The 16088-nt window shown below is 37.2% G+C and overlaps 1 protein-coding gene across 5 annotated transcripts in view; it reads right to left on the reverse strand.

The window, feature by feature from the left end:
• Positions 1 to 491: 491 nt before the first annotated feature.
• The window catches only part of ATAD1 (ATPase family AAA domain containing 1), a 448477-nt gene continuing 432880 nt past the window's right edge, over positions 492 to 16088 (reverse strand). For all 5 annotated transcript variants that reach the window (XM_073353762.1, XM_073353764.1, XM_073353761.1 and 2 more), the window contains 6 exons: positions 15786 to 15986; positions 11074 to 11180; positions 6626 to 6715; positions 4683 to 4733; positions 2219 to 2352; positions 492 to 1123 (listed from right to left, as the gene is read on the reverse strand). In XM_073353762.1, coding sequence (XP_073209863.1) covers positions 1003 to 1123; positions 2219 to 2352; positions 4683 to 4733; positions 6626 to 6715; positions 11074 to 11180; positions 15786 to 15986 — 704 coding nt within the window. In that variant the 3' untranslated portion in view covers positions 492 to 1002. The remainder of the gene's footprint in view (positions 1124 to 2218; positions 2353 to 4682; positions 4734 to 6625; positions 6716 to 11073; positions 11181 to 15785; positions 15987 to 16088) is intronic.

The raw sequence follows: 16088 nt of genomic DNA on the forward strand, positions 1-16088 counted from the left end.
AGCTCACTTCATCAGATGCATTTGAGTTATGCTCAAATAAATTGGTTAGTCTCTAAGGTGCCACAAGTACTCCTTTTCTTTTTGCGAATACAGACTAACACGGCTGCTACTCTGAAACCTGTCATATTTTCTAAAGAAAATGAAGTCATAACAACAGAACCCCTGACTAGTGTATAATAAATCAGAGCCATATTTTTTAGGGAATTAGAACATGGAGGGTTTAATGAAAGACCAGTTAGCAAGGTTATTCACTCAACTCAGAGAGTAAAAATGTAAAAAAAAAAAAAAAAAAAAAAGCCTAATAGCAGGATTTCATAAAAAATGAAAAATATTCAAACATTTACTCATTAGTTTGCTACCTCTACTGAATGTAGACTTAAAACATCAATGTGAAAGTCACCAATACTTCAAAGTTGTAAAATAAAATTTGAATTCAAACAGAATTTCTGCTTTTTGTATAAGTTTCTAAAAGTAAAAAAGGTAAATGTGCATTGAATACAATAGAGTCTTTTAATCTATACATCTGATTTAATTTCATTCAGTAATTAAGTAAAAAAAGATTTTCCATATTCAACTTATCTACAGATTATGTCTATATATAAAAAATGTGTGGATATATACACTTAATATAAACACACACACGTTCATACATATATACATGAACTGGTATTCAATCATTTTCCACTTCCCCTCAAAAACATGCATCAGCTTAGAACCTACTTTAAGGCCACTACAACATATTGGTAATTGGACAAAACACAAGCATTCACTCTTGGACTGGACTATATTGTTCCACTTCATGAGCTGTAGACCACATCTATTTCTGTAAGATTACCAGATTTCAATAATTTAGAATTCAGTGTATAAAACCCTTCTGGAAATGAAACATTTAACTCCCTTATTGAAAGAATATCCCTCCCCCCACACTCGTTTTAACTAACTGATTACAGCGCAAGTCACCAAACTAGGCCACATCAGAAACTGCAAACACACTGTTTAGTCTTAGTCTAAACTAACATGCATCAAAACATTCTGAAGTGTTGCATCTTTTGACTTCCTCATCTTCTCAATTGCCCTGTGCAGATCCAGCTGTTGCACTGGCCGAATTTCATCTTCATCATTGCTTTAAAAAAAAACAAAAAACCCAACAGTGATTCAAATGTTACATAATTAATCTGATTTACATGCTGTAAAATAATCCTCAGCTATACATACAGTGCCAGAAACTACAGAACACTCAATAGATAATGTCTGGCTATATCAACGGATGTAACTGACCTAACCAGGGGTAGGAGAGAAGTGTTCACAAGAGCTATTACTTGCTGCAAAGTTCTGGAATTACATAATGTAACACAGGATCAAGGTCTATGCAACACAAGGGTGTGTGGGTTCCTCTTTAGGTACCTTACTGTATTGTTAAAAAAAGTTCTGAAGTTGTGAACACTAAAATAAGGAACTCATTCAACAGGAAAGAAACCTATTTGACAGTCTAGTTTGGCTCTTTATAAAATGTTGTTTAGCTGTAATTTTTTAAGGAAACTCTGGACTACTTACTGTTCACTAATTTCTGGTTTTTATATATATATATATATGGAGAATTAGTTCTCCAACTAAACACATCAAATGTCTTTTGTTCACTTTTCAGTACTAAACCATGAAATGTAGCACTCAAGCTCACCTTGGATTTGGATTTAAGGACATACAAAAGTAAGCCTGAGGGCAGTGATTCTGTAACAGAGGCAACGGAACCTTTACATTAGAATGTATAGTTTAGTGCTTTGAGAAATGCAGGGGGTGCATGACTGGAACCTGTATAATTCAAGTAGCCACATTTACAGCCTATGATTACACACAGGGACCGATCCTCCAAACATTATACACAGTGTAACTTTATGCACATGAACAGTCCCATTAAAATCAATAAAGTTATGCCCCATCTTGTGTGTTCATCTTTTACCATAATATTTCCCAATAGTACTGAAGTAATTTTCATACTGATTTATTACATCCATAACCAAAATGAAGTGATTTATTCACTGAATTTGTGTGTGTGGAGTGAGGATTGGTGTAGAGAAAAACCACCACTGGTTTCCATCATTTGTTTTGTTTTTAAAGCTCCTTCTTAACATTAAAACTGAAGACACAATTATTTGTAGTGTCTAGCACAAAGGGGGCTTAGTCTCAGTCTCGCAGCCATAATACAAACACCAAGAAGCACCTTTCTTCACATGTAGAATTAACATATTCCCTGACGCACAGGAGTGCTGCATCACGACACATTTCTTTCAAATCACTTCCTGAAAATCCATCTGTTTCTTTAGCAATTTGCAGGAGGTCCACATGCCTGTCCACCTACCAGAAAATAAAGAAATGGGCATGAAAACTTCAAAGTCAGTAAGATATTTTACAAAATATAGAAAAGAAAGTCACTATTAGAGACTTACTGTCTTTAGATTTTATTAGGGTTTTGCCTTTGAGGAACTAAAAGGAAATGTTAGCAAAGTATAATCACAACATAAAACAATTACTTTCTACCTGGGAAGCAACGACATGATCAGTAAAACTAAAGTTTCACTAACAAAACTTTATAGTTATTAAAAAACTGGCAGCCACTGGAAGGCAGTAATTACCTTATTATTTCTCCTGTACAAATTTAGAGTGCTGATAGCTGAAGAGGACAGGATCCCCCTGACACAAAGTCTTGAAGAGCTTCTATGACCCTTTTTAGGGCTTGTCTTTACTAGCAAATTATGTCATGTTAGAACACAACTGTGAAGAGTTATAAGTATCAGCTCAGTGTTAAATATGACACAGCATGCAATATAGACAACATCCGGTAACTACCAGTGGATACAACGGAATCACAGAAATGGTGATCCAATTCTTCTACACCCACACTCCAACATTAGCCTTTCTTTACAAGGGGCTGATCCTACAAGGTACTTAGTGAACTCAGGTCCATATATATATATATATGTGTGTGTGTGTGTGTGTGTGTAATACAAAACAAGACCTAGGCATAGGCCTATAAGTATTATTTTATTTTATTACATGTCTACCAACACACAAATTTATTTCTCAGACATTGTTAGAAAGTGTACATTTAGCATTCACTTTTCATTTTAATGAACATTTTTGCCACTTCACACACTAAGTCTGAAAAATCAACTGACATATTAATATTTTCTGTTGGCACCTTTCATCACAGAATATCAAAACACATTAAAACCAATTAATTTTAATAGTGCTATTCTGAGGTGGTGAAGAATTATACCCATGTTACAAATAAGAGAGCTGAACCGTTGACAGGCAACATAACTCGTCCAAGTTCATGCACCAAGTCAAGCAGAACCCAAAAGCAACCCAGGAGTCTTGACTCCCTCTTGATAGTTCTAATCCAGATCTCCCAACTTTAAACAAATATTTTCCATCAGAAAATGGCGTCTTCTAGAAGCTAATCTTTTTACATAGATGCATCAGAAAAGCAAGTGGAATGTTTTTTAAAATTTCTTTATAGACAAATTAAAACTACAATGCTTCAAGTACATAAAAAAAGATCAACATTAAGGAACATGTTCAAATAAAAGGAAAAAATATTTCCTGAAAAAGGAACAATCTGCGTCTAGAAGATTAGCCTGCTCTAAGTCTAGAGGCTTTGATATGACCCATCACATTCCTTTCAGTCCTAATGTCTATAATTCTATGGATTTCCCAATACTAAATCCATCAAACTTAAAATCATCAAGTTTCAGCCTTCCTCTAGGACTCATTTATGTTGACACTTTTCTTTTAAATATCAATTCTGTTTTCATATCTCTAGTGCTCACTTATTTTGCTGGAAGGACCTTATATTCCAACTATCACCTGCAAGCAATCCTGACAGTTTATGAAATGTTTTCCTTCTTAATACTTAGCCATTCATAGCGATCAACTCCCATATTATACCACTAAAATTGATGAGATTTAAAATTAGTTTTACTTCTGAAATGTATTTGTTTTATTGTACAGTCATTAATCTAGGATGTTTTGTAAACTAATATGGGAATTACTAATATGGTGGGTCTAAATCCTGAAAGTTCTCCATGCTAGGAACCATGATCTTAAAAGGGAGTTCCACACAGAAGGCTGGCAGGACGAGGCTGTACGTTTTGTCAACAGCAACAGTGGTAAAATTGTGTAAAAATACACAGATGTTCCAAGTCTCCTTGTTCCTTCTCTAGTCTGTGACATGAGCCCCATATAAAGTACTGAAGATAAATGTGAGGCAACACTTTTTCTTCCCGATGAACAAGCAGGAGGTAAAAGCAGCACTGTCACACATTGCCACTTCCCAGCTCAACTAGAGAGAATGCCCTTGACAGAGAGATTGTATAATTTGCCCTAAACCACAGTGAATCGTTGTCAAAACTGATATTAGAAATCTAATTTCTCTAAAGACAGTTTCATGCTTAATCTATTAAACTACTCTACCTCTGAAATCTGAGGTCACACCCAAATCCAGAAGCTTCCCAGTCATAAATACACTGCACTCAAACACTGTCTACCAGCATGTTTCTGATTATAATCCATACAATGGTCAAAGATGATTGGTTCGAAAGCATGTTTTTCAACTGCCCTGAAGGTTTCCACCCACGGCCATGATAATGCATAGAAATATTTTTTCAAACGAATATGTTACTTACATTTTCATTTTTCAAAATCAGTTTCAAAATCGCCTCTCTCTGTTTCAGAGCCTTTAAACAGAAACAAGATTTCAGTCATTATGGAACAAAAAGAGACTGATAGAGAGTGTGACATTTCTTTACCTATTAAAATAATTCAACTGTACATATTTATTTTGCATCTTCCATGCCCTCCAGAAACACAGGTTGATCCCTTGAAATGAGAGGTCAGTTTCCTAGCATGTATGCTACTGATGGCAATGGTGCTATTCAGCACCAAGATATCAAGTCTACTTTTTATCCCTTGAGTCCAGCAACACTGTTTACATTAATTATAGGGAAAGAGAAAAAAACTAGCTGACGAATACTTAAAATCTTACTCTTCCCTGAATGGGACTTGTACCCATGTAACTATCTTAGGGTTTTCTGCACCCATCATCCATAACAGAGGACTGGTCCCGCTGGATCTAAAATGGACATTATATATTTAATATACTTTGTTAATCACATAAGCAACAGGACAATCACCATTGCTGCAAACGCTGTTTTCAAAAGTCACGTTGATTCTAAAGATCATACTTGAGAAACTTCCTTAAGCAATATTAGTCATGCATTGCAATGAAGTTATTGACAGAAGATGGGTAAACACTGAGCATAGTTTTACTGAGACCAAGATTGCAAAATGTAAGTGTTGAAAAAACTGATTCATATCTGCCAATGAACAAGTTTATGCCATTTAAAAATCCGCTTCCATTTATAAAAATTGAATTGATTAAATGTAAATTGCAGAATACTTTATTATAAGCTTCAATGCCTACCTAGGAGTTTCTGGCTGCTGCATCCCCAAGCCCTGCAAACACCTTTTTCTTACCTACGGAGTGGCCTTGGGTATTCACAGCTGCCAATTCCCCTTGTTTATTTTGGATTAATAAGCTACCCTGAGGGAAAATAATTACTTGGCATAGTAACTGTGGTGCTCAGAGATGACTGTCCATACTGAACCCCACTCTTGAGATAAATGTACTCTGGAGAAAGAACCTGGAATTTCCAGAGTACACTCCACTGTGGTTCACACATCCCAAACAGCATTCTGAGGGAATCAAAGGGGAAAACGCCCCAAACATCCTTTGGTTTCTTTCATTAATTAAAAGAATCCTTCTACAAAAGACTGAGATGATTGGCCACATGGATCCACACTCCCTATTCACCTTTCCCACTTCAGAGAACCACAGTTACCACGGTAAGTAACTTATTTCTGTTTCAAGAATCACCTGTAAGGATCCCCTCTCTGAGGTTAATGGGTAGTAGTAACTTTCCAGGTTGGGCATCAGATGAAGAAACCGAGTTAAACTATGTGAGTACAGAGAACACAAGAGCCTTATTTATATCAGTAACAGGAACACTGAGTAGGCATCTGGTAGAATTTGAGCATTCTCTGATAGCTTTAGGTGGCTGAACAGCTGCCAAGTCTAACCATGATGGAAAGATAGTCTGATATATTTTGACGACCCCTGAGCTAAGATATGCTGACCTTTGGTCTTATAGTCAAAGATAACTGCCAACAACTTCAAGAAAAATTGAACAGAAGTGTACATAAATTTACATGCAGGGGTATCAGTGCTTTTAGTTGCTCTCCCCTTGGTGTGGACGAGCAGAATGGAAAGTATGCACCAACTCCATTGTACAGGATGAGTGCAGGAAATGGGTTTTGAAGCTGCTGGTGGCACAATGAGTTCGTTCCAGCTAAAATGTGTACATCTCGAGTTTCTCATGGGAAATTTCACCCTAAAAAGCAAAAATTATCTGTACTTGTGAGAAACTGAAAACAAGCCTTAACAATACTCTCTGGTGCAGTTTGCCCGGGCAGTGAAGACGTAGGTCTCTCATTTGATACAGTACAAACCTATTGCTAATCCACTAGGCAAACGACCCAACATTATTTAAGACAATTTGCTCTGACTTACTGGTTGGTTAATGTGAAACCTCGTAGGCATTCTTCTCATAATGGCAGAGTCAAGATCCTGAGGGCGATTGGTAGCTCCCATCACTATCACCTTAATACAGAAAAACAGAATGATTAAATAGCAGAGAGAAATTATTTCAAGAATCATCATAACGGGGATTCACAAAACAAACAAGCCAAATTGGGTAGCTGTTCTACATTCCATCAAGCAAATCAGCCTACAGAGAAGTTGTGTCAAGCTTTCTGACATTTGCTCTAGCAGCAGGATTTAAACAAACATATTATGAGGTTATTTTAAACAGCTGGAAGCAGACTAGTTAGTTCAAAGTATTTTGAACCTTTCACCTCTAGTTTGCAAATTCAACTTCAGTCCAAATCAACAGGCAGAATGTAACAATTTTTGGTCACTAACATTTGGACTCTGTGGACAAGTTCTCTCCAGAACTAACAATGGGGAGGCATTTTGGTAAGCACTCTCTCTTTTCCTATGTAAATAAAAAGCAGATTGGATTCCAGGACTAGCAATATAGCATTTTTCACAAGCATTAAATTCACTAAAAAGAATGTCTGATTTTTAAAAAACCTAAACAGCTGAAAAGCCAAAATAAACTAACTGCTTTTGTATTATTAACTGGATGTGAAGCTACAGGAAGCTTTACAAAGGTTTCATTTAATGTAATATGAATGGTTTCAGAGTAACAGCCGTGTTAGTCTGTATTCTCAAAAAGAAAAGGAGTACTTGTGGCACCTTAGAGACTAACCAATTTATTTGAGCATAAGCTTTCGTGAGCTAAGTGAGCTGTAGCTCACGAAAGCTTATGCTCAAATAAATTGGTTAGTCTCTAAGGTGCCACAAGTTCTCCTTTTCTTTTTGTAATATGAATGCATTTTATTTTATAATCCATATTTAAGACAGGAACAATATTTACATCATTGGACTACACCTCAACTGTCATTTTAAGAGCAAAGTTACCTACAGTGTACACATCTCATTTTCTCTAAATTATGTTATTCTAAATGATGTACATTGCAAATGCTCAGTCACAAAACACATGAATGTCAAAGAAATTAATTCCATATAATTTTAGATTCCTAAAAGCATGTTGTTTTTAGCTCTCTCATTTTGGATCTTTGCCCCACAACTGGCCTTGGCAAGTTGAGAGCTATGCATCAGAGCTATGTTGCTTTCATGGGCTAGAGTGATGCTGCCATCTAGAGGCACAAAGTTGTGGCTCAAGTTACCAGACAGTAACATGGTAAGCAGACATTAAAAAAATTATTTTACGTTCAACAAAATATTGTAAGCGAAAGGTTCATTTAATAAATGGTCCAACGATATTTATTAGACCACATATAGAAGTAGTTAAGGGGTCAGATTCTCTGGTCTGTACATGACACAGCATCAGGAGGTGAAAACCACACTTATCCCTTGCTCCTGGGGCCAGCCAGATGGCAGGCCGTACCTTTGCAAAAGTCAGAGAAGCTTGAAGTTTGATCCAACAATTCTCTCTGCTGGTGGCTCCAGGGGTCTTTTTGGCAGCAGGCAAATCACCTGGGCATACAGGTGCCCTGGCCACATCACCTTTCCTCTGGGAATACAGCAGATGCACAACATAGCCACTAAATCAGCTCTATGGCATCTGGATATTTTCCTTACACAAGACAAAAAGATGACCAGATCTGGCTGCTTTTTTCTGAGGCCAAAATCTAGCCTCATATTCTAAGTATGAATATAAACATATCACCATTCATGCAAAGGGAAGCTTGGGGACAGGCTGAAATCAATTTAGACTTTTTTTAAAAAAAGTAAAGATAATTAGAGATTACATTGTAAAGTTCAATAACTACTCTTCTCTCTTCTGTGTCCCTAGAGAAACTCTGCCCCTTTCTTACAACATAGCAGATGAACATCTGTTGTAACAGCAGGAATGACAAAAACAGACTTCCCTCCACTTTCAAGATAGGGAATGTGATGTCATCTGCAGTCACACCCTCATCTAAGGATTCCCTCTCCCCCTCAGAGGAGTTCTAGGGCACGGGACACTGAGGAAGACAGGCTGCAAGGGTATCCTTCTTGTTCTGTACTGAACCACCAGACGTCAGCACAGGGAGAAACTGTTTCGGTGCAATCCAACCTACACCAATTTTGGAGCCCTAATAATTCTTTGCCATCCACCTTCCCCTTCCTGCTTCCTCATGCAAGTGGCACAATGCATAGCTTCCTAACTCCTAAAGGGAGTTTTAGATCACCACTACTGCTTGTATCTCCATCAGCAAGGGAAAACGCACAGACAATTTGCTACACACAAAACTCTCAAAATTTCAAAACTAATTTCTGAAATAAGTCTATAATTTAAAAACTATTTAATTTAGACACAACAGGCTGTACATTGTGCACAATACTGTTCCTTCTCAGGTGCACTTGAAGCAGGAGGCAACTAACAGGGTCTACATGTTGCCCATCGCGTCCAACTGTTTAAGTTACTGAGACTTCAGTACATTTTCCTCAGAATGTTAAGAATTTTACAGCAATAATAAAAGCTGGAATGAATCCTTACTATCAGAGGGAATTTTGTTTAGATCCAGACACAGCATAACACTCCCAACTAAATATTTACCAATAAAACATTTTGAAGAAATTGTAACGGTCAGCTCTCAAAAAATATGGGGCAGTCTTTAAAAGTGCTTTGGACATTTCAAAATCATTGTTTAAAGAAAGATTTTTCTGAACAGTATGAAGTGCAATATGGGAAGAGCCTGAAAATGGACATGTCCAATAATTCTCAAAAATATTTAGATATATTTTCACAACCAACTCCCAAAACTCTCCAACCAGGTGCTTTGTACTATATTTTACTTTAATGGGGCTCCCACTGTGCCAAGAAGTATGAGTGAGGGGCCACAATGACTTCTTCAGGCTCAGGAGTGGAAGCACAAGATCAGATATATGTTTTACTGAAGGAAAGGAATGCTTCATTTCACTGTTTCCAAGACACTTTCACAATGTTTAAAGAGGCATTGTGTTAAAAACACTGGGAAGAATCTGTGCCTTAGCGAACATCAGGTTACTCACCCTTAACTTCAAGTTCTGTGCGGTGTAGTTATTAGCACTAACATCCTATTGACAAATTGTATAGTTCTGTTCCTTGCAAAGCAGCTGGTCAACAGCTATACTTAGCCTATATGTCTTTGAATCATAGTATGAAACCTCTGCGATAAAGTTACTGGTTGTATTCAAGATGCATGAGAAGCTGGACTTCAATTTGACTGCCATTCTGACAGATTTTAAAGTTATAAACTATAAAAAGATATAGTTAAAACCAGCAGTGAAACAGAGAAAAGAAAGCTTGTCTAATCGGGAAAAGAGTACTCTTAGGCATTGGATGGTTCAGGGTCCTTTTTATGGGATACAAACACTTTCAGTTCTAGAATGCCAAATTAAGTGCAGTCTGATTGTGATTACCATCCAATGACTGCTTGGTGGTCTATGTGAAACAAGTACTGTCATCTGTTCAGTTCCTAGTGGATTAATTTCTACATGTAAAACTATCACTTCACTCTGAGTACAGAAGTCAAGCATTTAACAGACACGGAGAGAGAACTGCCCTCTCAGCCTTACAAGGAGGTTTCTCTGAGTAAAATTTGAGAAATGTTGATAGGATGGTGTGGGGTCAGGCTGCCCTCTCTCTCTCCAAGTGCTCTAAATGACAGAATTTCAGACTCTCACAAGTACTTTTTACAAGCAGCACCAACTATTATTTTCTAATTTGACATTGTTACCAAAAGTTAGATGAGAAAGGAAGGGTTGGATAAATGAGGCAAAATTCCTGCTCTGGTAATATCAGCTTCCTGAACTTTTAAGTTTAGCCCAGTAAGCGTAAAGATTATGCTTCTGTTGGAGAAGCAGCTGGGCTGGTGGAGGGAGGATGTCTAGGCTTTTCTATAGTGAGTATTGAAATAATTGGGATTAATATTCAAATCTTTCAATAAGGGTCCTGGCGTCTAAGATTTAGGAGTCATGCAAGCGAATTTCAAAAGGAACAGTGTGGGTTTATTTCCTTGCCAGTTAGACAGGCCAAGAGTGGTTTGTATTTGTCTTAGCTGTTACGTTTACCCTGAAACAACTGTTCATGTGATTTTGTTTCAAATAATAAAGCTTAAAATTTAAATAATCTCAAATATTGTGGTTATATTATTGGGGGGAAAAAAACACTTTTTTAAAGTGTCTATAATTTACTATTGTCCACAGTAACATGAATGCATGAAGTGATTATTAGCATAGGATTCTTGTTCCGACATATTCTGCCATCCAGCAACAAAACAGAGAAATTCTTCTGCCAGCTACTATGTTCAACAGACTATTTTTAACTAGTTCCTAAATGGAGAAAAAAATGTATTAAGTTTCTCAGTGAGAATTATGGTAGGTTTTGTCTTATTTTTTTAACTCACTTGGCAACTATAGTCAGTGTCCAGACCATCCCACAGACTCATGAACTGAGCTTTCATCATAGCTGTAGCTTCATGATCAGAACTTGAACGGCTTCGTAGAAAGGAATCTAAATGAAAAAGATTCAATGAGCATTATTTACCTTCACATTCAACCATAGCAACTATTATATTTCTCAAGGGCAAATTTATAAGATTGTAAGATTGTAATCACAAAAGAAAAATAATTTAGGACCAAGGAGAGAGATGCTGAATATCACTGAAATTTTAGTCAGATCTTCTCAGTTACATTATTTAAGCACTATGTAAGTACATGAAATATCACATGAAACTGTCTCAGATTTTGTGAAATAATCCCAAAATATTGCAGAAAACCTAGAGGAGAAAAATCTGCATTTGCCAATGTTTTACTTTCTCAGGTATCTTACTAGCACTTCCTATATATAATTGGTATCTTAGGCAGCTTCTATTCCTAGATATGTGAAAAAATGAATTTTCATCCTTGCTCCTCCTGAAGACTATTACGCTCCCTCTGAGAATACGACAACCTAAGAAGCTATCAAAGGAGACTATTACAGCATAGTTGCATGTTTAATGTAAAGCGGCCCACCCACTTTTCATGCAGCGTTCTAGCTCTACTAATCAACTCCAGAAGCATATACTGTTGTTAAAAAAGAGTTAATAAGAGCGCTTCCAGAAGGAAAACAGATTGTCTTTGGAAAAAGACACCACCATAAAATGAAGTTGGAGAAAAGTGGAAGTTTCACTACATGTTTCACAGTGAATCTTGTTTCTCAGTGTCCCATTTTAAGAAGTGCTTGGTGAAAAAGAGAATGAGCAATTTTAAATGAAGTGTTCTTGTTTCACTTTGGTATGGATTCATGACTTCGAAGTTAAAAAGACAAATCCTCATGCTCCTAATAACTAGCACTTCTGCTTTCTCCCTAATCCTTATATAGATTTTTGTTTGTTTTAAATTTTCTTCTTCCTTCCACCCCATTCTCATTTGTCCTCTTAATTCTTTAAACTTTATTTTTATTGTTTTATATATATAAAAAAATACATAAATACATGCACAGGATGGAAATAGCATATAAATAACAAAATTCAGCGTTCATTATTTGCAAAACTTGGAACAAACAAAATCACAAACCAAAACTGAACCCCTAGAGGTCATGTAGGGCATAACGTAGGAGTATCAGGAACTAATACATACTAAACTGCAAAAGTATTCCATAGTTTCATGTTTAGCATATCTTGCATGTAAATACCTTGCAATGCCGGCTACAAAAGTGCCATGCAAATGCCTGTTTTCACTTTCAGGTGACATTGTAAATAAGAAGTGGGCAGGATTATCTCCCATAAATTGTAAACAAACTTGTTTGTCTTACTGCCTGACTGAACAAGAAGTAGGACTGAGTGGACTTGTAGGCACTAAAGTTTTACTTTGTTTTGTTTTTGAGTGCAGTTACGTAACAGCAACAACAACAAAATCTACATTTTTAAGTTGTACTTTCATGATATAGAGACTGCATTACGAGTATGGTATGAGGTGAACGGAAAAATATTTCTTGTTTATCATTTTTACAGTGCAAATATTTGTAATAAAAATAATTATATATAGTGAGAACAATACACTATGTATTCTGAGTTGTAAGTTAAGTCAATATATTTGAAAATGTAGAAAAACATCCAAAAATATTTAATAAATTTCAATTGGGATTCTATTGCTTAACCGTGTGATTAAAATTGCAATTAATTTTTTATTTGCAATTAATTTTTTTGAGTTAATTGCGTGAGTTAACTGTGATTAATTGACAACCCTAATTTTAAGATGTATAACCTTACTCTAAAGATACGCATGTCCCCACTGATATTGTAATACCACATCTCTAGGCTATCATCTGTGTTTATACATATTAGATATTGGTTAGTTTTGAATGAATTTTTGCCTTCAATTGAACCTAAGTGCATCAGGTATACAAAAAGATCTAGAGTTAAATATGCGTCTTCCAAAGTATATTTGTAACAGAAAACAAAAAACCCCACAGACTTAAAACAAGCCAATGTGGGCATGTTCAGATCCCTGACTGCTTCAGTTCCCTCTGCTCCTGCCTATCCTATATTATCTAATAATATTCTAAACACAAATATATTTAAGTAATTTGCTAAATCAAATATAAATTAGTACAAAACCTAAATAAATATAAAAAAAAGTTTCATATTAATTGTATGTCAGATGCCCTGCACACATTGAATAACTAGTGCTCTTTAAGATTACATATCAGGAGTATGGATTGTTCCAAAGGATTTGTGGTTACCATAACGTGATCCATCAGAGGTTCTAGTGAAGAGGTTCTGTCTAGCTGTGCAAGTTGTGATGATCAGTGCAGATAATGCTATAATCAGTAGATAGTTCTATATCACCCAGTTTAGTGTTAATCTGTTACTCTCTGTAGTGCTACACAGTTGTTACTGCTCAGTTCCAAAAGGTGGTCAACAGAAGAGTTCAGCCTAGCTGGTTATCTGCTCCAAGTTGGAAGATTATATAAGTGAATATTACCATATTCACAAGGATACATAGGAAAACAAACTGATTTCTAAATTTGTTGAGGTACGCTTTTCATGATAAAAAAAAATCTGCTATTTTTGGTCAAATCTGGTTTCAGTCCACCAGACTTGAAGTGTCTGTCAAGTTTCAGAGGGGCGTTTGCAAAAATCTTGTGAAGCCTGCTAAATCCACAGTGAAGGTGAATGGGTACTTGATGCTGCATCTGACAGTGCTCCCCCATAGGATCTGCTGTATGCCACTGAATGCAGGGCTCTTTTTACTAAGATCAGAGGAGAAGTCAGAAAAGAGAGAAATTCTGTGGCCCTTATAATAAGGTTTTAGCTTTTCTGGCGCATTCATTAACATTATTTTAACCTTGAACTTCAGCAGCTTGAAGATGATGGGTCTGGGCCTGTCAGACTCCTGCCTTTTAGTACTAGGCATCTGATGGGCCCTTTCAATATCTAATGGCAGCTAGGGTCCATGGTGATGTCCACCCCCCACAAAGCAGAGCAGGTTAAGTGAGGTCAATTAACCTGATAGGCTGCACCTGGGGGAGAGCCAGTGCTTGAAAGGCTCGTTGATGATGGAGCCCCGCTGACAAGGAACATGCAGGGCAGATATAAAGTCAGGAAGTTGGCAGTGAAAAGGGGCTGAAAGTGAAGTGAGGTGTTTTGAAGCTATAGAGCTAGGTAGTCTACAGTTAATGCCTGGAAGGAGGGAGTCTGGGTTCCAGTCCCAGGACTATGTCAGCAACTATGGTCTGCTTGCTATTTACCTGTTGCTTTTTTCCTGGACTCCTTCCTACTTCTCTTGTGACTCCCCTGCTCTCTGGGTTTACTAGACCAGAGTAGCAGGCTGGGCCAGGTTCCTCTATCAGCCATTGGGAAAGTGACACAGAACCTGGCCGTGGATTGGAAGACTATCTGGAGCAGATGAAGACAGCTGATCCAGTGGGGCTTTGATAGCCTGGAAGGGAAGGACTACATAGTGACCTGGCCAGATGGCTGAGTCACAAAGAGGGAACACCTGAGTTCCAGAGACAGTGAGAACAAGAGGGGAAACAGTGTGAGCCACTATCGAGAGGGGGGCAACAGACCTGGAGCTAATCCCCAGAGCAGCCAAGAAACCATGGAGCTAATCCCCAGAGCAGCCTCATGGTGAGTGAACCCCATTACAGGGGCCAATTTAAATATGGTATGGAGCAGCTTCTGAAGTGGATACTATCTTTCTCCTGAGTGAATCATTTGGGATTTTACATCCCATACATCTTTAGAGAGGACACAAATATCCTTTGACATAGAATTTATCAGACAGACAGGATTCATTCAGTGCCATGATATCCTGGGCTAGATCTTGTTTTGCTTCCCTCTTCAGCTGCTTAGGTGATTCAGGCTTAGGTCTTTCGTTGCTTCTCACTTTTTCATTGGAAGCACTTTGAAGTTTATTCAGGAAATTAATTTACATTTATGACCAACTTATTCCCAATTTGCTAGGAAAGTAATTACAAGAGATGAACGGATATGTGGGGAGGTCTGGGACGAGGCAGCTGTCTTTCTCATGGGTACCATACAACTGTTCTGTTAATTCTAACCACCCATTTCTTTGCAGTCTTCTAATTCCAAGCCCTTAGCTTCCTCAACATTCTACCAGCAGAAGGGCTAGTTTAATCTGCCCAGGCCTTTCAGAGATAACTACGTATTTCAGGAAAGCCTTTCTTCTCTAAACATGAGCTTCCTAAAAGGTCCAACTTAGCTCCGTGGAGAGAGAAAGAACAGTGGTGCTGTACCCCACCAACATATATTTCCAGAACTGACACTCAAACTGGGAACTTCCATTCACTGTGTTTCTCCTATAACTAACCCCAGGTGTAAATTCACAAACAGTAACTACTACTGCTGGAAAAGCTTTTAAGAAAGACATTTATAGGGATAACTTAACTTAAAATTTAACTCTTATCATAGGACTTCTGCAATATGAGACATGCTACTTTGACATGGATGCTCTTCAATACTATTTACGCTATTAAATCTTGTTTTATTACCATTTTGTTCTGTATGCTAATACAAATGTTTTCTCAGAATTAGTGTTATCAGACACATCAACTCACATTTAAAGTTTAATGTTGCATTTCTGTGACTAAGAAAAAAAGCAGGTATGTTACCTATTTCATCGATAAAAATGATGGAAGGTTGCAGTTTTATAGCAAGGGAGAAGACAGCAGCAGCCAGTTTCTGAGACTCCCCATACCATTTATCAGTCAATGTTGAAGGCTGGAGATTAATAAATCGACAACCGGCTTCCTTTGCTGTAGCTTTGGCAATCAGAGTTTTACCACAACCTGGAGGGCCATAGAGAAGTACTCCTGAAAAATAACAGTATTAACGTTTTAGGGTCACTGGAAGGAAGGAAAGACCCCAGTGTGACTAACATAGCGATATATGAACTCCTATTCTATCTAGATTTC

This window comes from Lepidochelys kempii, chromosome 7 (genome assembly GCF_965140285.1).
Source record: "Lepidochelys kempii isolate rLepKem1 chromosome 7, rLepKem1.hap1, whole genome shotgun sequence".
NCBI lineage: Eukaryota > Metazoa > Chordata > Testudines > Cheloniidae > Lepidochelys > Lepidochelys kempii.